Genomic DNA, 24,689 nt, shown 5'->3' with positions numbered 1-24,689 from the left:
TACCCTCCTCTCAACAATGGATAGATCATCCAGACAGAGAATCAATAAGGAAAGAGTGGATTTGAACACTATAGACCAAATGGACTTAACAGATATTTACAGAACATTCTATCCAACAATAGCTGAATACACATTCTTCACAAAAAAACACATGGAACATTTTCCAAGATAGATAATTTGACAGGCCACAAAACAATCTTAGCAAATTCAAGAAAATTGAAACTATACCAAGTATCTTCTCTGACCACAATGGCATAAACTAGAAATCAATAAAAAGAAGAAAACTGGAAAATTCACAAACACATAGAACTTAACACTCCTGAACAACCAATAAAGAAGAAATCAATGAAAAAAGAAAGGAGCTTCTTGAGACAAAAACACAACATATCAGAACTTATGGGATGCAGCAAAAGCAGTTCCAAGAGGGAAGTTCATAGCAGTAAATGCCTACATTAAGAAGCAAGAAAGTGGAGCACTTGGGTGGCTCAGGGGGTTAAGCGTCTGCCTTTGGCTCAGGTCATGATCCCAGCGGCCTTGGACTGAGCCAAATGACAGGCTCCCTGCGTAGCAGGGAGTCTGAATCTCAATCTCAATCTCAATCTGTTTCTCCTCTTGCACTCTTGCTTGCTCTCTCTCTCTCCCCCCTCTCAAATAAATAAAATCTTAAAAAAAAAAAAAGAAGCAAGAAAGATCCCAAATAAGCATCCTAACTCTATATCTTAAGGAACTAGAAAAAGAAGAACAAACTGGGCCCAATGTTAGAAGAAAGAAAATAATAGATAAGATAAAAAATAAATAAAATAGAGAACAGTAAAATAATAGAGAAGATTAACTAAACCAAGAGTTGGTTCTTTGAAAATAAAAAAAAAATTGGAAAAAAAAAAAAAAACTAACTAGACTAACCAAGGAAGAAAGAGAAAGGATCCAAATCAAAAAAATTATAAATAAAAAAAGGACACATTACAGCAGACACTACAGAAATTCAAACAATCAGAAGAGGCTACTGTGAACAACTATACACCAACAAACTGGACAACCTAGAAGAAATGGAAAAATTCTTAGGAATATACAACTTACCAACACTGAATCAGGAAAAAAAATAGAAAATCTGAATAGACCAATTACTCGTAACAAAATTGAATCAATCAAAAATCTTTCAATGAAGAAAAGTCCAGGACCACACGGCTTCACTGGTGAATTTTACCAAACTTTTAAAGAATTACCATCACTTTTTCTCAAACTGTTCCAAAAAATCAAAGATGAAGGAACACTCTAAACTCATTTTAGAAGGCAAGCATTATCCTGACACCAACACCAGAAGAGGGCACTACTAGAAGAGAAACTACAGGCCAATATCCCTGATGAATACAGATAAACGATTCTTGATAGAAGACTAGCAAACCAATTCGGCAGCACATTAAAAGGATCATTCGTCATGATAAAGTGGGATTTATTTGAGGGATGCAAGGATGGTTCAATATATGCAAATCAATCAGTGTGATACATCACATTAATAAAAAAAATATGATAATCTCAATAGACAAAGAAAAACATTTGACAAAATTCCATATCCATTCATGATAAAAACTCTTAATAAATTAGGCATAAAAGGAACATATCTCAACATAATAAAGCTTATAAGAAAAGCGCACAGCTAATATCAGTTAGCTGAAATTTTCTTCTTTTCCTTAAATTTTCTAACTGGCTTTCTCTTCTTTTGGGGAGGAGAAAATAATGTATTCTTTCTTCACTATATCATTTACATAATCCCATCCTATAGAGATAGAAATTCTTGATTTGACTGTGTATCAGATTTAAGAAAATCTAGTGCGTCGAAAAGCACCATAAGGACTTTAATGCAAACGAAAAATAGGGATGCTATGGAGTTAATATCCTTATTACCTGGAGCTCACTTAAATCAAAAAGTATTTATGCGAGCACATTACTGGTACAAAAATAAGCACACTGACTAACGAAACAGAAGAGACAGGGCACCTGGGTGGCTCAGATGGTTAAGCGTCTGCCTTCGGCTCAGGTCATGATCCCAGGGTCCTGGGATCGAGTCCCGCATCAGGCTCCCTGCTCCTTGGGAGCCTGCTTCTCCCTCTGCCTCTCTCTCTCTCTCTCTCTCTGTCTCTCATGAATAAATAAATAAAAAGTTTAAAAAAAAAGAAACAGAAAAGATAGCCAGGATTGATTTTTAATATAAATATAAGGTTGTATTTATGATAAAGGAAGGAGTTGCCGTTGAAGGGAGGGAAAGAGTTAAATGATGTTGGAATAGTTATCTGTTTTAAAAAATGTTTAGAGCTTCATTTTTTTACTTAAGCTAAAATAAATTTTAGCTGTCTTCAAGCATTAGATGAAAATGAAACCATGAAAAAATACATTTTAATAAAAAAGACTATCTGACCTAAAGGCAATCAGGGAAAGCTACTATGCCCTAAAATTTTGACATGTCAATATCTTCAAAAATGGTATGAAGGGAAATAATGAAGTCACAAGTGTTGATCAAAGAAAAAAAAAGAACCAAAATAATCCTCAAACTTTCCATTCCCGAGTGAGGAACTATTTAGAAAAATCTTTTCATCATTAGAAGTATTTTTTTAATGCCAGGAAAAAAGAAAAAGTAGCAAAGTGATCATTAATAGCTACATGCGCCAATTATTTCTAATGAACAATTAACATTTACTATCACATAAAAAGAAATAACATGGCAATGTAGAAATGAGAAGCACAAAAATATTCAAGCAGGAATACCAGGTTGATTTCCTAAAACATGGGAGGCTTGATCCTCAGAAACAGCTGCCTACACAACAGCCAAGTCACTGATAGTCCAATGTCTGGAGTAAAGAGTAGATGCAAAGAGGCTACAAGATGGATATGGCAGAAGGGTCTTGTGTTGGTCTACGATATTTGGGGCCTGATAACTGGACATGGTCAAATAGGATGGAGGTCTACAAATACCCCTGGTCCTCTGCATCTCTGCCTAAGGAAGTAAATACCCAAAATGTGTGAAGGGAGTGGATAGGAGTTGGCGGCAGCAGAAGGCAACTGATTCACTCCTTGGCCCTGCAGTAAGAGTGGCATGCTAACAGGAAGGAAAACATCAGTTCTTCAGCATGAAAGGGAGATTTGTGCTCCATGAAATAACCTCTCTATATTAAAATGTGTACTTGCTTCCACCACTTCATCTATATATAAATTTAGTACACCCAAGATACAAGAAATCCCATTTGCTTGCTGTCTTAACTTTGTTTCTTTGATGAGCAACTCACCATGCCTACTTGGTAATGACATATGCATGCTTAAGCACATCGGGATATACACTGCAACTTTCCTAATAATTGGGGGGGGTGGGTATTAAAATACACATTAAGATATAATTTTATTAGAGATATAAATAATGATATACAAACATACTTTAAGAGAACAAAATGTGAAGTTTTTGTGAATTATGAAGAACTTGGGGCTTGAAATTTTAGCTTCTAAATCTTGTTATCTTTAACATTATTTATTAAGTACTATGCAACGAAAAAGTAAAGAGTGTAGTAGCTGTTATGTCAGTCTGTTAATTTTATCCATGATAAACAGTCATCTTTTAGTTCAGACCCATTAAGCCAAGCAAATATTGCCAGCAAGTTTAATTTCTACTTAGTAATGTCAAGAAAGAGAAATGCTTAATACATGACAAGCACTCACAAATATGAAGATACATTTTATCAGCCTCATACATAAATACATTCTTACTCATCCAGAATGTATAATAATTAATACTAAGAGAATAGAAAAAAATCTCATTTATTTCACCTCAAGTTTATTAATATGGAAGATGATGGCAGGCTACAAGACAGTTTTGTATTTATTTGCAAAGCTATTGCCACGAATTCTTCCTGTTGTACGCTATTTGTAAAGCATTCAAAGCTAGAAGCACAAATAATGTTTGGATATAAAGAAAATTCCTAATAACCCTATGTTATAAAAGCCCAAATTATACATCTAAAGTCCAAGACCACCTTAAATAAAGAAGTACCATAAATTACAGTAGGCAAGTGTACCAAATCCATACCAAGGGATAACAAAAAAAAAATTATTTATCCTGAAGAAACTATAGTTTTGTAGAACATGGAAGAACAGAACAGGGAAGAACAGTTCCCCTTTCGCAACTTGGGGAAATTTTCTCATTTATTTTAACTTATAAATATACTTTGCTTTTCAGTGAGCCTTTACTGTTTTCCTATCTCTCTTCTAAATTTCCTGTATAAATGGATAAGCGAATCAGTACCTTGGAATTATTTCTCTATTTTATTTTTTCCCTTTCAAAATGCAGCAGCCAGAAAACCATAATGATGAGAGAATTCTCTGATCTGCCTGAATGTCTTCATTCTTTCAGACATAAAGCACCATATATTATTGTTTGTTGTTTCAGATAATACTGGTATTAGCCAAATATACACAGAAACCGCTGAAGAGCCTACCAGCTTTTTACACTGTGCTCACACAAAGTTTGTGGTCTAATTTTTAATATTAGCCCCTACTTGAAAAACACTATTGGAAACACCATTGAAATCTCAGTTGGGAAGCCAAATAAGATTTTACTCACAGCACACCAGGACACTGTTGATGAGGTTCCCCACAGTTTTGTAATCATGTAGCTGTGTTTGAAGCTATGTTTCAGTACCAAGGTTTGACTTAAGCCCTCTTCCAGTTCTGAGATGTTGTAATGTCTGTCTTTCCTACACCCGTCTTGCTGTTTGCTCACTTCAGATGCCCCGGAATCCAAGTGGGTCTATTAGTCTCAGATGTCCAAATCAACAAAGTTGTGTGATTAGGTTTCCAGGCTGAACACAGTGGCTGAGATGTTGCTATATAGCTCATTACAGGTGTCATTATTCTCTAACAATGTGACTTACAGCCATTTCGAGGCCGTGACTGCCGGTGAGCAAAATTCTCACACTAGAGTTAATGACATTTCAGAATAGATTAGGCACCCTGCATTAATAGAGCAATTTCAACATTCCCCAGGTCTTTTGCCCTAGCCTGATTAAAACTTTGTGACATTGATGATTCCTGGTGCACTCATGATGATCTTTCTCTTGATTTTCCACTCATTATTTCATCCATCAAATATTTATTTAGCATGTAATGCCATGTGACAGCATGTTACATGAAATGGGGTTTATAAGGACAATGCACAATCCTTAACAGCAAAAAAAAAAAAAGACAAAAACTTAAAATCTAATCAGGAATTGTTATCAACTATGTACAATTTTATACAAGTAAGTAAACCTGGGAAAAAGATCAAAAAGCTGCATCCCAGAGGGTAATGGTGGTTATCTCTAGATGCCAGGACTACAAGTAGTGGTGCTCGTAAATGTTCAACAGTTGGCTCTCTGTTCTCTAGAGAAATAATTCTAAAATATTGGTTCATTATCCACTTGTATAAGAAAGATGGAAAAGAAATATGAAAAAGGCAAGGACTCATTGAAAAATATAATATTTATCAGTTAAAATATATCCAGAAGAGAAGTCCCTGCTTTGTAGCATTTGCTGATTTCCACACTGTAAATACTCACACTATGATAGCCTACTTCGAGCTATCATAATAATGGCAGCTCACTCACAAAGTTTCAGCTCCCATAAGCCAATATGAACCCACTCCAGCACACCACTGATTGGCTGAGCTGCATTTTCTTCTTTTTATTTTTCTTTTTTTCAAAAATTTTTAAGGATAATAGTGGCTGCCCCCAGGGATAGAAAGTAGGTGGCTAGGGACAGGGACAGAGGTAGACTTTTCTTCTCTATAACCTGCTGTGCCTTTTAAATTTTGAACAATGGGTTATATTACCAATTCAAAAACAAACAAACAAAAAAACAAATTAAAACTTAAATTAAAAAATCCTCAATAAATTTTTGCTACAATTGTGATCAAAGGCAGCAAATGACATTTTTAATGTCTGATATACAACTAATACATATGTATATACAAGAAACACACAAATACCAATATAAGATGTTATATATCAGAATGCCAAAAAGAGTGGCACAAATTTAAAAACTGCATTGGAGGCAGATGCAGTAAGAAAGTCATGTAAACTGGAAAGGTCAGGAAAAGCTCTCTGGAGACGTGAGCAGAATTCTGAAGTATGAGCAGGATTTGGACAAGAAGAGGGAAAGCAAGGGGGGGACACAGAGGTGATGAGCAGACTGGCCATGTGCCTGCCATTGACACTCCACTTTCTTTCATCTCTGCCCGTGCTGGAGCTGATGTTCCCCACAGTTTCTATTTCTTGGGGACTTCCCCCTAAGTCGGCATCAGAACAGTCTGGTAGCCAGGCTCTCATGGCAATCAGCCAGAATGGCAATTAAGATTGGAGTGAGGGACTAACATAAAGGAGAGGATAAGTAGTTTCACATCATCTCTGGTTAGAATACTAATGTTTATTTAGTAACTGGTCTGTAGCAGGCACCCTGTGGTCTAACCCACGAAGCCTAAGTCAGAGGAAGAACTCAAGTTCTTGTTCTTGTGCTTCTCACCTGGCCCATAAGAACATGTGCTTGGATGAAGCATCACAACCTCTCCCTACCAATGCCAACTAGGAAATGAGCTTCCCCAAGGAAGAGCTCTTCCGTGAACTTGGAAGGACCTTATGGAGAGCTGGACCTGCTCCTAATCCCCACCAGTTAAAGGATCAACTCTTCACTGAGATAGGCATTTTTCAACATGTAACTGGTATATATAGCTAACCAATCTGGGGAGCACATAAATTCATTCACTTTATCCAGACACAAATTTTGCAAACTAGTTCATCTTAGTGGATACCTTAGACACTTTTTGGATACTTTGGGTTTTTTAATGGCATATGTAAGAATTTGATTACCTCTATTTTAATTTATATCCAATGGTGGAATAATCTTTGGTCATTAAAAACTTGATTATAAATGAGTGTTTGTTGGCATGGGAAAATCTTCAAGATATTTTGCTAAATTTTAAAACATTGTAAAATACCATGTATAGTATGGTTCAATTTTTTAATATTATATCTATACCCTTAAGTAGACATTTATAACTGAAAGTATTAGTAGAAACTATTCCCAGGTAGTAAAACTACAGATGATTTTGACTTCCTTCTTTGTAATTTTCCTAATTTGCAAAATTTACTATAAATGTCATATACAATATTTGAAATTTGTAGCATAGTTAAAATTTCCACATTCTATGGGATCCATTCGTCAATAATGTGAGTGTAGAACCCATTCTACTTCCTGAGGAAAAGCGTGGCCCTGTTCTTGAGAACTGCCTCCTTCAGGCAGAAATGGGCATCTTCCATCCAGCTGTGCCCTTGTTAGGCTCCTCAATTTTTACATAAAATGTCAGTATTTTCTCCAACTCAATTCCTATTGCTGCTCACTCAACACTTAAGTCTTACTGAAATGTCAAGCATCGCTACAAATCAAGTACTTACCAGGGAAGTCTAACTTGAATTCAATATTTTTCTGAGAAAAGCAATTTATATGGAATATTGCCTTAAGGACATGGTCTTTTGTCAGAGTTTCATATCAGAGGCACTACTGGGATACGAATATTAGTAGGAAAATTTGGCTGCACACTACCAAGGACCTCCAAGGGTGCCGTATGGTTTCAAAGATCTTCACACCTTGACACAAGTTCCTGGCATCACAGTAGCTTCGCTTTTCCCAAAGTGCATTACAGCATGATGCCACCAGCTGATGTGAAGCCCTCTGAACTCGTTTCTCTATAGACACTCACTATATCCTTCCCAAAAAGGCCATAGGAGAAATATGTCTTTGGTCTTGGAACCAAGAAAAATTGCATTATCTTAATCATCCAACTGGGTTTCTATTTTTCCTTCGCCCTGATTTTCATATTTCACTCTATTCCTACCTTGTTGTCCTACAGATATCTCTATAAACCACCTTACATTTTTTGTGAAGGAAAGCAGAGAATAAATAAGTGTTCAGGAAATGATGAAACTAAAAATATGAGTCAGAATAAGATGAAGGGAAGAAAGAGAACTTCAGCAACAAGATCAGAACACACACACACACACACACACACACACACACACACACACACACACACCATAACCAAGATCTGGCAGGGTGCTAGCAGGTTAGCACATATCACAGGGTACTGGTAAAAACACCACACTCAAGAGTCTGAATAAGTGGGTTTGATTCTGTCACTAACTAGCTAAGTGATGCTGTGAGGCAACTGGGCAGAAGAGAACCAAATCGAACAACCTCCCACAGACACTGAGAGGCAGCAGAGCACCGATGTCCAGCAGGCTGGCTCTGTAATCCAATTACCTGAACTTAAACCCTACCTCCGCTTAGTGGCTTAGTGTTGGGAACCTCCAACAACTTAAGCTCTCTGGGCTTGTTTTTCTTATCTGTTTAATGGGAACGAGAATACTGACTTTGTGTGAGTATGGCACTTTCGTGGCATCTTTTTCTCCAGTGTTCTCAGGCACTTTATATGGACTTACAGAGGAGGAACCTGAGGTACAGAAGAGTTAAGTAATTTGCACAAGGTCACAAAGCCAGGAAGTGACAGAGCTAGGACAGGAATGCACAAAGTGCCCCTCTCAATCTGTACACTTAACCACTAATCAATGCTGAGGCTCAAAGGAGCCAATGCACAGTGCCTTTAATAACTGCTAGCTTACTAAACAATTGAAAAGTGCCTTACAAATTGAAATAAGTTTTTATATCATAGAAAAATATGTTATATCTCAAGTACGGTATTTGTTTAGATAAATGTTATCAAATTTATAGATGATATAGAGAATGAGTAAGTAAAACAAGGAATTACAGAATTAATATTAAATTTAACAAGTATAACTAGAAAGCATGAGAGCTGAGCACAAAAATTTATGTATAAATACATTCATCATGGTGTTATTTATTAAAGTCAAAAAAGGAAATGAGTTAAATATCCAAAGTAAGGGGCTGATTAAATGAAATATGACATACAGATAAAAGGAATAGATCAAAATATGACAGAATGTCAACATTGGTCTCCTTTTGGTAATATGATTTGTATGAGTTTTTCTATTTCTTTACACTTGTCTGCTTTCCATATTTTCTACAGGGAAAATATATTGCCATATTAACTTAGAAAAACAAATATTATCTTTCATTGAAATAACTCAATATAAATTCTCACATGTTTTCACACATCTACTTCACAGGAAGAGTAAGAAAAAAAATCCGCCTGACAGCAAGTCATCCTTCCTCAGATCCTTCACCAAGAATCTACCCAATGACAGTCAGGTATTTCAGAGGTCCACATACTTACTGTTTAAGATGCTAAAAGTAATTTTCAAACTATCTCAGTAAGCATAAGATTGAAAGTGTGTAGATTACAAGAAGCCTGTGCTGGTCAAACATTTGTACAGTTATTCATTACATTCAACTCCAGGGACCAACTAAAACATTGCCCATCTGGGATGCATACAGATGAGGGCAGTGGACCTTGAGAAGTGCTGCCAATTAAGTCTCCAGAGAAGCAGATGGAGTAGCCAGCGCTGGTTACTCAGCACCAAGACAAGAGGGGTAAGATAGGAGGCTGCAGCAGCCATCGTGGATGTAAGGGTATGCCATCTGGAAGGAGGCTGGATGAGTTCCTTGTGGGGAAAAGTTACCGGACAGAAAAATCTAGTGCCCAAAATACAGGGGAAATTTTTTTTCACAAAGCAGAAATAATCAGCACTAGAGGCGCCTGGGCCGCTCAGTCAGTTAAGTGTCCAACTTTTGATTTCAGCTCAGGTCATGATCTCAGGGTCCTGGGATCCAGCCCTGTGTCAGGCTCTGCCCTTAGTGGGGAGTCTGCTCAAGGATTCTCTCCCTCTCCCTGTGTGCCTCCCCCTGATCATGCTCTCTCTCTCTCTCTCTAAAGTAAATAAATCTTAAAGAAAGAAAGAAAGAAAGAAAGAAAGAAAGAAAGAAAGAAAGAAAGAAAGAAAGAAAGAAGAAAGAAAGAAGAAAGAAAGAAAGAAAAAGAAAGAAAGAAAGAAAGAAAGAAAGAAAGAAAGAAAGAAAGAAAGAAAGAAAGAGAAAGAAAGAAATCAGCAATGCATCAGGCTGCTCTGTAAAGGAACAATGTTCCTTTATTGTATGTGAATCACGTTCCCTAAAGCCCAAGTGAGATGGGCAAAGTCGCAGTATTGTAAGCAAGGAGCTCAGGTATGGGGGCACCTGGGTGGCTCAGTCATTAAGCATCTGCCTTCGGCTCAGGTCATGATCCCAGGGTCCTGAGATCGAGCCCCACATTGGGCTCCCTGCTCAGCGGGAAGCCTGCTTCTCCCTCTCCCACTACCCCCTGCTTGTGTTCCCGTGTCTCTCTCTGTCAAATAAATAAATAAAATCTTAAAAAAAAAAAAAAAAAGGAGCTCAGGTATCAATTACTTGAAGATAAGACCTGTCCCTGGGACCAGAAACACACCAAGGGGAAAAGCCCTAGTGAACCCTTGGAGAGAGGGCTTCTCCCTTTCTTGCTCCTCCCTGAAGATCCTAATCCAATTACCAAGTGAACTCTAGCATGGCACCCTCCTCTCAATCACAGACCAGAACCTGGAAGGAAAGAAGCCCAAGTGAGGGGCCTAGGAAGTTATGCCAACCCTCTGGGGCTACTGGTGACCTAAGGCAGGGCCTTAATAGAACAATACAGGTAGCGTGTGATCAGGAACCTTGCTCTCTCCGTCAGCTTGCTCTATTTTGTTCTCCACACATTTGTGCTTCCGTTTGCTCTTTAGTACTTAATAAAGGTTTGCAAAGACCCAGGCTGCGTCATCTCTGATAAGAGAACCCAAGAAAAGACGGTTTCTGCCCACACCTGAACAGGACCATTAAAACCTCTTATATATCTTAAACACTCGATATATATAAACTCTTTAATCTTCACCACAAGCTATCAGATAGGTACTATCACTACCCCTATTTCACAGGTGAGAAAACTGAAGCACTCAAGGCCCACAGTTAGTCATGGAGTGGGTATTCAAAATGTGAGCACAAAGGAACTTGCATTATCAGAACTGTGGTTATTCTTTCACGAGAGAATCATTTAGGGGGCGCCTTGGTGGCCCAGTTGGTTAAGTGTCCAACTCTTGGCTTTGGCTCAGGTCATGATCTCAGGGTCCTGGGATACAGTCCCGTATCAGGTTCCACAACTTAGCCTGGAGTCTGCTTGAAGATTCTCTCCCTCTGCCCCTCCCCCCTCAAATAAATAAATACATCTTTAAAAAAAAAAAAAGAAGGAATCATTTGGAGCTGTTTGGTATTATTCAGTAACAATCTATGTTTATGCAAAGGGTGATGAATGAATTTCTCCTTCCCCTCCCCTCCCCCTCGTCATTACTCCCACCGGCCCTCCTAATCCTGCTTCGACACATGTGAGAAGCTAAGAGATACTAGGCAGTATTTTGATTTAATGCACATCCAAGAACACAGTTATAACTGCTGCCATCTAAGAGGTGCGTCAAAAAAGAAGGTATCTATCAGGGACAAAAATTTTAAAACTACTAAACTCTAAACCCAGGCAATTTCTTAAAGAAATTGAATATAGTATTTTTGTGGCTAACTATTCACAAATTAAGAAGAAATATGTTTGCCTTTAACACTGAGGAAGAAATCTCATGAGGGGAAAAAAATAGTCATTAATAAGTATGTCTTAGGAATGGTGATTTGCGTGTGCTTTTAGCAACATCAAAAGCACCAGCTCCTTCTGCATCTAGGCTGATCTCAATTACTGGTGTTTGTGATTTTGCATAATGCAGCAAAATTATTCTAGCTGTTTCCTACCAATCTTGTGTAGAGTATATCTTGCTTTTGTTTACTTCTTTTGAATGGGTTCATTTAACCATATATAATGAAAACACGAAAACCCCAGCAGCCACACTCACCTGTGATCCAAGTGGTGAATGGAGAGAATAACTCCAGAATTTAAGTGGGTCTGTTTTAGAGTCACCAAAACAGTAAATTCATGTTTATTTCTCAGCTTCTGAAAAAGCTGTTGAGCTGTAGCAGTGGATGCTTTTATACTTCTGGGAGTATCTAAAAAAAGAAATATATACTAAGTATACTAGAATTTGGTTTTACAAAGTATCTTTTCTGTGCAACGTCTTTCAAAAAAACATTATCAAGTAACAACTGATAAATACCAAGTTTCAGACTCTTTCAACAAGAATTTATGCTACATAGAACACAGGACAGTCAACCAATTATTGGACTTTTGTTCCAGGAATCTTTCTTCAAAAATGTCCCCTCTGAGGCAAAGAACCAAAGAATCATCTTTGAAGAAGTGTGCTCCCAATTTTTCTCCTGACATAATTTATCCTGGATACCACAGCCACGTCAGTGTCAACCATGAGCAAAAAGATGTACTTCTTAGAATAGGACCTAAAAGACCATGATAGAGCCATTTAGCTTTTCTGACACCTCATGACAGAAAAGTGGCTTTAAATCTATGTGCCACCTTCCACACTGATGTCTTTAGCCAGAAGGTGTGCTATAAATAGATTTTTTAAAAGATCATTGAAATTAGTCACTCTCAGCCTTCTGTGCAGTGGAGGAAACATTAAGATCAAATTGTCTTACCATATTGTTGAAAGAAATACATAGAACTTCATTCCAATGTCCCTCTCTCCGACTCAGAGAAAGCCCAGCCAAGGAAGGTATGCCCTGGAAGAGCAGAAATTTTGGCCCTACACTTCTACCTCGTTTAATCTTGCAGTCCAACCTCAGGACCCAGAGGGTATGGGGGCAATATGGATAGAAATGGATTTAGTGGATAGGAAAAACTTATCATTCAAGCCATCTGCGAACTGAGCATAAGGCTCTCCTATTCATAGTACGTGCAAAGGGTTGATGGGAGCCAGAAAAAGTTTCTGTTGTTATCAAATCATCCTCCTCGTTTCTATGCTTTAGACTAGGTAGATTAAGTAACTAGACTTACTTTTGTCTAGGTAGTCTAGGTAACTACTAGGTAGGTAGTTCTCAATGGTAAAACTACCAGCATTTAGAAAGAACCCCTCCTTTTGCAAAACTGCCCCATGCATTGCAGAACACTTAACACCCCTGGTCCTGGTCCAGTGAATGCCAGTGACGCCAGACCCCCAGGCATTATGACAACCCAAAGTTCTCCCACACATTTCCAAGCATTCCCTCAGCAGCAATGTAGCAGAAATCTTGTTGATAACTACAACCTCAATGATACAGATTATAGAATTAATCCAGAGTTCCATACCTTTCTAGCCCCACAAATTTACGGAATAAAAATGTAACCACCTGATCTGTGTCCATCACTGGGAATGGAGACATGGAGAAGTCCTCAAAATACCCATAAAATAGAGGAAGGGACAAATAATCCCAGTTACAATGAAAGAAATGCTGTCATACAGGTAGGTACAAAAGTGTGGACAGATCACAGAGGGGAAAAATGGCCAACATCATGTGGAGAGAAGGCTCTCATAAAACAGATGGCAATTGATCAGGAGCTGCCAAGTAGAAAAGAGAGGGAAAAGCATTCCAGTCATAGGAATAATTTGTGAAAAAGCAGAAAGGTGTGAAAGGGCATGACATGGCTGAAAGAGTGAAGAGCAGCCTTTGCAGGATGGGCCTGGATAGGAAAGCTGGACTGGATAGGCAGGACCTTGTGTGCCACTGTAATGGACACCTGTTATTTCTGTCACCTTGGTAAAAAAAAAACAAAAACAAAACAAAACAAAAAAACAAATAGAACAAAAGAAACCCTCTTATTTACCACTGAAAATTATCCTTCCCAACTCTCAACACACGACTTCCTCCACACCAATCAGAGCAACACCAAACCCCATCCACAGTCATTGATTTTGGAGTGAGCACCTAATCTAGGGCAATGAAGTCAGACACAGGATATTTGTTCAAAGTTTTAGGAAAAAGAAATTTCTTGTTTCAAAAATGAAACTTCCTCAGTTCCAATCAATATTCACAACTCAAAAGCATAACAATAATCTACAATTTCTGCCATAGTCAACCTAATAGTTTCTCTCCAAGCTCCATCAGGGATAAGACTGGCTGTGGATGGGGATTCCATACAATTCTTCCCAGCTCCAAAACCTTCTACTTCCTCAAGGACGCACACAAAATGTAATTCTGTGAGAATAATTCATCTAGTGTTAACTTTTAATCCACTCTAATTTATACACACGTAAATCATTCACAAACCACATCACTTCATCTTAATTTGATAGATAAAAGCAAATTAAAATTAAATTATAAATATTTATTATGCTTTCCCCCCATTTCAGGCAGGTAGAGCTTGAGCAGCATCCTTTGTCTTGCTGAACAGGATGATAGATGGGGATGCAAATGAGAGAAGCAGAGAAAGGACTACACTGAATACAGAAATGAAGATCAGACCCGCGGAGAGATCCAAAGATGTGGCCCGGAGAGCTTGAGCTCATCTGTTGGGAGAAAACGAGTTTAGAATTGGGCCACAACTGCCTTACGAGTGAAACTTTAGAAAAGAGATGCTTACTGAGGGTTTTTTGGCAAGTTTTGTCATTTGGTATGCACAGAAAACCTTCACTAACCTCTATATTATTTTCCACTGCTTTTGCAGTCAGATTTGTGGGGATAGTTGAGAGGATGTATTATTTGTGTGAGTTTTCTTTGTTATGTTTTAGAGGAAATGATGTGTAAAGATTGACCTTAAGATGAAAGGAAGAAGGATCTAAAAGAGTAGACTACATTTGAGTATCATTAATAAAAATGTAAGACTCCATGGTTGAAAACGTAGTGAAGGAATCTGTAGGTGAAGAAAACATTTTTTTTAAAAACTGATCAATCTGTATTTTGGAAAATTTTCTCTGGTGGCCATGTGGAAAGTTATTTGAAGAAAGAGAAACTCTCACAACTCAGATGATCATTGACTCTTTTGTTAGATTTCACATATTTTAAACATCACATTTTGACATCCCTAAACTACCTTTCCCAAACCAAATCATCCTGTCCAACCCCTCCTCCCAGGCCATTACCTTCCCGTTTTTGCTCCTTCAATGAGCGTAGGGTGACTTGCAGGAAGGAGGGACCCTCCAACACAAACACAGCCAGCAGAAGTCTCATTCAGCTCATTCTATAGTAACAGGAGAAATAATATTGGGGTTTTTTTTCCCCCGTCTTGATTAGCCAAGTTCATTACAGAGAGATCTAAAAACAGACTTGAGTGAACTTCCCACCTGTGTTATGGGGAGGGGCAATATGGAAGGCCGTTTGAGGGAGAAAACCTCATCTGACTTATTATGGCCTCAAGATGGGTCTCCTCACCTGGCATCCCCAGCCCAGGGGCCCAGGACACAGGTGAAGATTACTTGATTGTGACAGAGAGAGCACCTACAGGAAGTACAAATTATGACTGCATCATATTTTCAACAGAACACCATCTTTTACCAACCCTCACCTCACCCTAATATTATTTAAATCTATTGTTGCCCTTAAAAACATGCTTTTCATAAATTCATTATGCCTGAGTCCAGGAAGGACTTGATGGGGGCCTGAACTCTGTGAGGAGCGTCAGAATAAACAGGAGAGTTAGAATTCCAGAGATTTTTAGAAAATAGAATCTAAAGAATTTGGTCACTGATAAAAACACATGCAAAACACAAAAGAAAGAGAAAACTGAAGCTAATCGAATCTAAAGTTTCTAGCTTGAGAGACCAGATGAAGAGAAATGCAGTGGGAGTATGATGGTACCCAGATGGGGTATCAGTTTTAGCAACGGTCATTCTGACGTGGGATGGGCCCTGAAGGTGGGAGTGTCCAATAGGAGGCAGGCACCACTCCTGAGAGAGGTCAAGGTTGGCAAGATAGACTTAGAAGCCATCAGAACATAGTGTCTGAAATCACGGGAATCACAATAATGAGAGGACAGAAGGATGGACCATCAAAGAAACTAAATCTAACACAGAGTAGCAAAAACATATACAACCTTATACACACACAAATAATGCTGCACATCATGTATAACGAGGGCACCTGGGTGGCTCAGTTGGTTGGGCGACTGCCTTCGGCTCAGGTCATGATCCTGGAGTCCCGGGATCGAGTCCCGCATCGGGCTCCCTGCTCGGCAGGGAGTCTGCTTCTCCCTCTGACCCTCCCCCCTCTCATGTGCTCGCTCTCTCTCTCTCTCTCTCTCATTCTCTCTCTCAAATAAAATCTTTTAAAAAAATGTATAATGATACATTTTTCCCTTTGAATCCACATTTCATTTTTGTTCTCATAAAGCCTTGGAAACTTGACAGGGACAACCATTACTACTTCCTTTTTCAATGAGTAAAACTAGCCACGGAACAATCCTGTGATTCACCCAAAGGCACCTGGTATGCCAGAGGTTTGACGGGGACGACAATTTCTGGTCCAGTATTCTCTCCACTAAATCGCACTGCCCCCTGAACATGGCATCCTTTATCCAAGCTTAACTGCCACTCACAAACAGAAATGCAAATAAGAGAGCACCAACATAGAAAATAATCCAGAAAAAAGTAATTATATAAGACAACATTTTTAGTTCCATAAGCGACTAGCTTAGTAGTGATTTTAAGAAAGGTCACTTTCCTCATTTACATTTCTGTTTCTCGATTTGCAAAATTAACATTCCTGCCTTCTGTTTTCATCTCAAGGATTATAAAGTGTTCAGAGAGACTTATGAGTCCCCACAATTATTACTATAGACCCAGTTCTAGTCTTCACCAGAAAATCAAGTCAAAGAAACCATCATGTGAGAATTAATTTTACTTCATTTTTATCATTTCAGTTTTCAGAATTAGTAATTTAATACAGGTATATGTGAAGCAATTTCTCAATAGGGCCTCCTATTAGGAACCAAACATAGAGAAATAAAGTGTGGTGACTGGCAGAACACACTCTTAACCCAGAAGAATGAGGTTTCAATGACAGGGAGGCAGATTATTAGCTATGCTTGGCATGTAGTAAACACCATGTGTTGGCTATTAGGATTATATTTATCATTATTACTCTTTCAAGCAGTGAGACTGTGGAATCCACTAAAACTACCCACAGCCACGATACCCTTGTGGTGATTTCTGAGCTTACTTTCATGCTAAGTATCCCAAACTCAGCCATAAAATATCAGTTTCCACATTTGGAAATTGGCATAAAAGTTTTTGACAATCAAATTATTCTTAAAATAAAATCCTGCCTACCACTCTCTAGTCCTACAGAACTATGAATGAGCATTTATTTATGGACAAAAATCAATGTAAACTGAGTTTCTTTTCAATGAAAGGCTGACAGGGGTCATTTCAAATTGCCTCTTCTGAGAAAAACAGGCTGATGAAAGTGGCCTTTAAACACTACTATGAAGCCCCATAGAAAAACTTATTAATGGGATGCCTGGGTGGCTCAGTGGGTTAAGCGGCTGCCTTTGGCTCAGGTCATGATCCCAGGGTCCTGGGATCGAGTCCCGCGTGGGGCTCCTTGTTCAGCAGGGAGCCTGCTTCTCACTCTGCCCCTCCCCCTGCTCGTGCTCTCTCTCTCTCTCTCTCTCTCTCTCACTCTGACAAATAAATAAATAAAATCTACAAAAAAAGAAAGAAAGAAAAGAAAAAAACTAATCTACACATCCACACTGGAGTAGGTTTCCTAACTGGAGAATCGCTTGAGTTTAAAATAAAACTTTCAACATTTTCCATTTTTATTGTGTGCAGAGCCTAAAAAACCTGCTTTAAAAAAAAAAACAAACTCGTGGCATTTTAAAGCAGTTATCAATAAGTAATGAAGTGGTTCAGAAGCGATCTCATCAAAATACTCATTTTTAGTCGTGGGACTACCAGGATGGAGTGATGAGTTCCCGAGCGAATGTAGTCACAATTTTTAGGGAGTTCAACAATGTGTTATGTATTTCCCCATATACATTGTAGTTAAGGGAGAAAGGAGAGCGAGAGAGAGACTGGTTTATTTCAAAAATAGACCGGAAATTAATGAAAGTATGTAGGTGGTAGCAAACACGGGTGCTTACTGAAAAAGAGAGTCAGACCGGAGCTTCTTTATGTATTTTTGGTGTGTTAGTAAAAAGTAAAGAGAAGGGATTTGTCCATCAACCAATAACAAAGAAATCGGCAAGAATTAAAATTTTCTTCTTTTGCCCTTAAACCGCATTACTACAACTGCCATCATGAATCAAATGAGTCTCTGCCACTGACAGGTCCTACCTCATCTGCACTGTATAAAACCTAAATTGATTTCCCCCCACATAACCAGACTAATACAAATACCATGCGCAAATTCAATTACAAAATCAGTCTAATCTCAGGCGTAAGATGGTTGACTTAGAATGTGCCAAAACTCACCAAATGACTTCTTTTTTCAGTCTCTAACTATGAAAGGCTGTTGTCTTCTAATTCAGGTTAGAAACATATGGAGTCAGAACTATTAGTATAGTTCCTGTCTGTTGGTCTTACTCCCCACTCCTCCTTCAGCATATCCGTGGCTTTACAGTGCAAACTCTCAAGGCAAAGTAATAGTTACAATTTTAAAAGCCATTAAAATCTGATTAACACTATATATGCAGTTTGCAAAGTCCTTAAACATGAACAATCTCACTTAAGCCTCAGAGCAACTCTGAATAAATGGGATTATTGCTCCACAGTAATAGAAATTACAGATGAGGAAAGAGAGACAGAGAAGCCAAGACCCTTGCAATCATCACCATACGTGGCTCAAAATCAGAGCTCATTTCTATGAATTTACTCTATTAGAAACTTGTTGGCTTGAAACCTCAGGAGCTTCCCCAGTGATATCTAAACAGGCCCTGGACCGGAGGGCAAGGAGAGACGGAAGAAAGAGGCAGGACACTCCAAATGGGAGGTGGCAGGTTTAATACGCAAAGGAACTTACTTACAAGGCTTGCCTTGGGCAGTCGCAAGACACACAGATCTCTCCATCCGCTGGCAAAAATCTTAAATTTATATAGAGGCCTTAACTGGATTCACTCAAGTTACACCAATCCACATGCTCACAACAATACACGACTCTCTCACCAATGAATCCCTGAAAATGACTCCTACTGTGGGAATGGTGGGCAAAGCGTGCATTTCAAGGACAGGGAGGAGGGTAGGAGCCTTTGATTGCTGAGGCCCAGCTCAAGGGTCAATCCGAGGTCGTGTCCTCTCCGTGACCTCCTTCAACAGAACTATCAAAAGCAATTAGGATAGGATAAACGAATGAGCGGACCAAATTTAAGCGGCAGAGCCAGAATCCTCACCCAAGCCAGTGTGCTTCCTATTATTACACGGTAGTGCCCTACCAAAGCGATGGTGATGCACACTCTGGTAAGTAAATAAACCCTGATTTAAAGTTAACTTTTATAAAAATATATTCTGAAGATAAATACACTTTTCTTGATCTTCAGATCAATTTAAGCTTTACAAATCTACAAAACAATTCATATTATATTATCTCTCAGCTAGATATACTCTAAACTATTGATATAAACTGTAAACCTCAAAAGCTTTTTTAAAAGGCAATTTTTAAGTGATTCTCCTTAAAAAATTATTAGGCAAAATGTATGAGTAATCCATAACTTTCTAATGGGGCAAACCCACATCTAATGATGCCTCATCCTCACCCTCTAGCTGTCTCTCTGTGTCCCTTACGTTACTAGGTTACCCCAGTGCATACTCTTGGAAAGCTGACTTCCCCTTCTACGTTTTATTCCCATTAAACCCCAAAACAATTTCAAAAGTTTCCTTCAAATCAACAGCTAATTATAATTGGATTCAACACATAATAAGCATATGTATCTTCATGTATTATTTGGCTTAATGTTGTGAAAATACAACCACAGAAAAACATACACACATGAATATAATCAGAAATTAAAACATAAGCATCCGCACCATTCAAAGAAACAAAAATGAATAGTAGGCTCTACTCCTGGATTTAGCAACTAAATGGTTGATGTTAAGCAAATCATTTATGACTCATATGTTGGAATTTTCATTAATGAAGTAGAACAAAATTTAGTCAGAATGTAGGAGAGCTACAAACAAAATGTCTATAATTTTGAGCTTAAAATTACAGTATTAACATATTATCAAACTGATAGTTGCAAACATACAAAGCCATATCAGCTAATATCAAAGCCAATGTCTTAAATGCATAAGTAAAATTAAGTTCATGGACTATCATACTTTATGAAACATGCTTTTGCCTTGCCATTGAAACCTTGAATAAATGAAAATGTCTTTTCATGAATGACTTTTAAAAAAAGGAAAAACACTCAGTTTTTCACTGGTCTTTTTTCACTGGTCTTACCCTTAGCCGTACATCAAAAGGTTCAAATGCACCTCATATACTGACACCAGTTACTGGTGTATGAGTTGCTTAAATTAACAATGAACTCATTTTAACATTAAATTGTATAAATTCATGAACTAGGTCATTTTTCCGTCTTGTAAATTATCCCATATATAGTATATATGTTATATCTTAAATGCACACATAATTACTCTTCATAAGGTAGTCATATCAATTAAGAGAATAACTCTAAGTGCAAAAGAGAAATGCACAGATGCTAACTTTTTAAGTGAAAATTGAATCACAAGTTATTCCTTTATTTTGAGGTCTGGTCAAATACTCATTCAATCCCTGAGAAGGATAAGAGAGAAAAAAAGAAATATTACATACATATATTATTATATATATAAATCTGTCTACCTTTTTATCCACATGTGTCCTTGGCTTGGCTCAGCTTTAGTCAAATTATTAGTGTAAAAAGAGGAAAGAAAACTAACAGGATCAAGGTGAGATCTCTACTATATATCTTTAACATTTGGTTGATACCTATTGACAAGAGTAAGGAACAGGGATCTATAATATGCAGGTTTACACATTTATATAAAATGTGAAGGTTATATATCATGCAACCCCAGATTGCACAAGCAGGTTTTAACGGAATCTTTGCTGAATAGCAAGAGATAGGATGCAGTGCTCCATCAATTATGCAGAGCTTGAAGTGCTGAAATGCACAATTTCATCTTCCACCTAATAGGCCAATTTGACCTGAGACATCAATTTTGGAAGTTCGTTCTGCTTTTATCCTTCTTTAATTAGAATAATCAAATTATTCTGGAATAACAAGACAGCAAAATATCAGTTATCATGATTAACTGCCCTATCAAAATCGTGCTACATTTTTTTAACGATTATTATTTTCACTGCAACAAAGAAAACAGCATTCATTATAAGGTACCAAAGGACACAGAGCACAGAATAGTCAGTTTCTCAAACCAGTTTCTCTAATCCCCATGGTTACCCAGCTAGAAACTACATTCCCTAGTTTCCTTTGTAGCTAAGGTGGTCAGGTGACAAGTTCTGGTCAATAGGATGTAGTAGAAGTGATATGTGCTAGAATTCAGATTTTATTATTAGAAAGGAAACACAATGCCCTCCACTCTCCTTTCCCTGAGACTGGAACAGGGATATTGAGGTAGTAAGCCAAGCTCTTCAATGAGGACGAGGGCAATGTGGGGCCTTGAATAATGTGGCAGAGCTACCCATCAGCCCTGGAACCGCTGCCTACCTTGAGGTTGTTGTATGAGAGGGAAATAGACATCCTTCTTTGAGTACTTTGAGACGTCCTTCTTTGAGCACTGCATTTGGGGCCTCTTTGTTACAGGAGCTTAGCCTATTCCCTAAGTAATACATCTCCCCAAGTTTCCTATGACTCATCCAGAATGGGGTGTCATTCTTTAAAACAAGGATTAGCAAAATTTTCTGCATAAGCCCAGACAGCAAATTATTTTAGGCTTTATAAGCCACATACATCTCTGTTGCATAATCTTTCAAATTTATTTTTATTGTTTTTTTTACTATCATTTAAAAACGTCAAAAACATTTTAAAATGTTAAAAAAAAAATGTTAGCTATGGGGCACCTGGGTGGCTCAGATGGTTAAGCATCTGTCTTCGGCTCAGGTCATGATCTCCAGGGTCCTGGGATCGAGCCCCACGTCTGGCTCCTGGCTCAGCGGGGAGCCTGCTTCTCCTTCTCCCTCTGCCTCTCCCCCTGCTCATGCCCTCTCTCTCTCTCTCTGTGTGTCTGTGAATAAATAAAATCTTAAAAAAAAAAAAGTTAGCTCAAGGGGGTCATACAATATAGGCCTCAAATTTGGCCCACAGGACCACAGTTTACTGACTCCTGGAAGCAACAAATACAGATATAATTTCCCCTGGATGAAGCACAAGTGTTTTATATCTTTAGTTAGTTATGTTTTATGTCTAGAAAGGAAGACCAAAATAATGTGATAGGAGGCTTAGTGAGAGAAAGTCTAGATGTTGTGCAAGCAGAAAAGGAAGGAGACAAATGCTGTTTGTTAACTTGCCTTCATTGATGCTGTTGACATGTAAATTTGGGGGACACATCCTATCTTCCCTCATTCTGTGATGTTTTCCAAGTTCAGGGATCAATTTTGTGATTCTCCTTTTTAGCATAGCCCATGCAGAAGACAATTAGTAAGTGTGGCCAGCTGTGTTGCTCATTGATGGCTTCGCCACCTACTTCTGTGCCTTTTAATGACAATGTACTGTTGTCTGCTCAAGTAACTAAGTAAAGGTTACAGATTTATTTTGCCTCAAATATTCCTTCCCATTGCCACCTAGTTTAACATTATGATTTAAAAGGTGGAGTAAAGGGCAATTCCAATGAACTAAACTAGAACGATACAAAAAAATTTATAATACTGTTTTATATATTGTTATGTATTAAAACTAAAGACTCTCTCTCCTTTCTCCTTGGAATATGAAACAGCAAGTCTGCATGGGGATGCTAGATTTATGAGAACGTAGTCCTGTGTAGCATTCTGAGATGAGCATGTTCCTAGAAAAAGGAATGATAGAAGGCCTCAGTTAAGAGCAGATTCAAAACTTTCCCCCCAGATGCTGACAGTGTGGGTTGAGTATTTTCTTAGAAATGTTATAAATTTCTAGAATGTCAGAGAAAATTATTTCTAATTGAATGGCCAGAAACACCTTCCAGAGCCAAAGGAAAGCACTAGACTTGTCTTCTCTCATCTCCACATCTGTTTTGGGGATAGCTGTGTGTTGACCTATGAGAAATGTTTAAAACGTTTACTAAATCAATGTTCTTGTTTTTATTTCTTTTGTTGTGTAAGATTAGATTAAAAAAAAATTCAGGCAAAAAATCTACACAGTGGTCTACAGATAATTTCCCCACTCTATCTTACACTCTTTAAAACAGAGGAGAACTGGCCATTAAAATAATCCAGGAATTATATTGCAGTCAGGATTTAACATGTCACCTTCCATGACAATTCTCTTCCTTTTATGACAGCCCATAGCTCTGATCGTTTACTATGTACTTTCATTATTTTTCAGTGTAGCACTTTGTGCTGCCTTATATCTTTCTCTGTTTCTTGTCTAATTGCTTTCTCTGCCAGTCTTACTTAAAATTGAAAGATCAATTTTAATCTCCTTGAGGGCAAGATCTGTACATTACATCTCTCTCCTCTCCCAATAACTAACAGCAATTATAGCCCAAGACAGAGAGAAGTTCAATAAATATTTGCAGAACGGAGTTGAATGAATTTTCCTTTTCAAAGTGTGGAAGGTAAAACAACATACCTACCTTGGCTGTAAGGATCAGTCACTCTCCTCCCTCCTAAGTCTCCACCAAAGCAGGGTTTACAGCCTTGGGGTCACTGCACCACTGCAGGCAATACCTGATCATCTCACACACAAACATAATTTAACCTGCACAAAGGTTTATGGAGAGGTCCTGGAAGGCATGACCCATACTAATTAACAGGTCCAACTATCTCATTAGTCCAGGCTAGGAAAAAATTGTTAGGGTTTAAAATTCTACTTAAACTAGAACACCTGAGGGTAGTTTAAAACAGCTGTTTTCTTTCATTCCAGAATTTCCTACCCGAATGTTATTCCAGGTCATATATTTCTTCCTCTTGGTTCATATTCCACTTTCACAAAATTGTTTTCCTTACTAGCATTGGGAAGATAAAGCGAGTCTTTCTACCTAGTACCACATTTAGATAGATCAGAATTACATGTGGATATGTGAAAGATATACTTCCATTTCTAATTCTGGAAATTAGGCCCAAACATCAACAGTATATTTCCTATTTTAATACCACCATCCAATGATTCAATCATGTATGTCCTCATTTACATACACTCTCTCCCTTATCTGTACAATTTCACATTCATTCCCTAGAAATACACCCCAATTTTGTTTTTCTTCTGATTTTTTATTTTTAGCATTTTTATTTATTCTTTCCTCTTGTTTCATAAAGTATGTGTGTAAGTTCAGAAGACATAAATACAGTACATAAATACGTGTGCATATACGTGTGTGCATGTATACATAACACATATACAAACACACACACATACACATTATTGCTATGGCCAATCTACGATTTGTAAATGTGGCTGTTTCCAAAGCATTGTTGTTCAACCAGTTTTTAGGACTGTGGCCTGCTTTTTCACACAGAAGCAATATTATACATGACGGTTAGGTCCTCAGAAGATTCAACCTACTTCAGTATGTTGTGGCTGATTTAAATCCAATAGATTCTGGTTCCATGGATCTAGTAGGCTGAACTCAGAAATGCCTGGCACCTCGACAGGCAAAGGA

The 24,689-nt window shown here is 38.0% G+C and overlaps 1 protein-coding gene across 5 annotated transcripts in view; it reads right to left on the bottom strand.

The window, feature by feature from the left end:
• NELL2 (neural EGFL like 2) overlaps window positions 1-24,689 on the bottom strand; it is a 400,969-nt gene that overhangs the window by 277,827 nt on the left and 98,453 nt on the right. For all 5 annotated transcript variants that reach the window (XM_073882092.1, XM_073882091.1, XM_073882095.1 and 2 more), the window contains exon 4: window positions 11,925-12,075. In XM_073882092.1, the coding sequence (XP_073738193.1) occupies window positions 11,925-12,075 (151 nt within the window). The remainder of the gene's footprint in view (window positions 1-11,924; window positions 12,076-24,689) is intronic.

The sequence above is a fragment of the Callorhinus ursinus genome, unplaced genomic scaffold, assembly GCF_003265705.2.
Source record: "Callorhinus ursinus isolate GAN/ISIS: 27379988/994484 unplaced genomic scaffold, GSC_fseal_2.0 scaffold44, whole genome shotgun sequence".
In the NCBI taxonomy this organism is placed as follows: Eukaryota; Metazoa; Chordata; class Mammalia; order Carnivora; family Otariidae; genus Callorhinus; species Callorhinus ursinus.
Note: the sequence above shows the minus strand (reverse complement) of the source record. Positions and strands in the feature narration are given on the sequence as shown.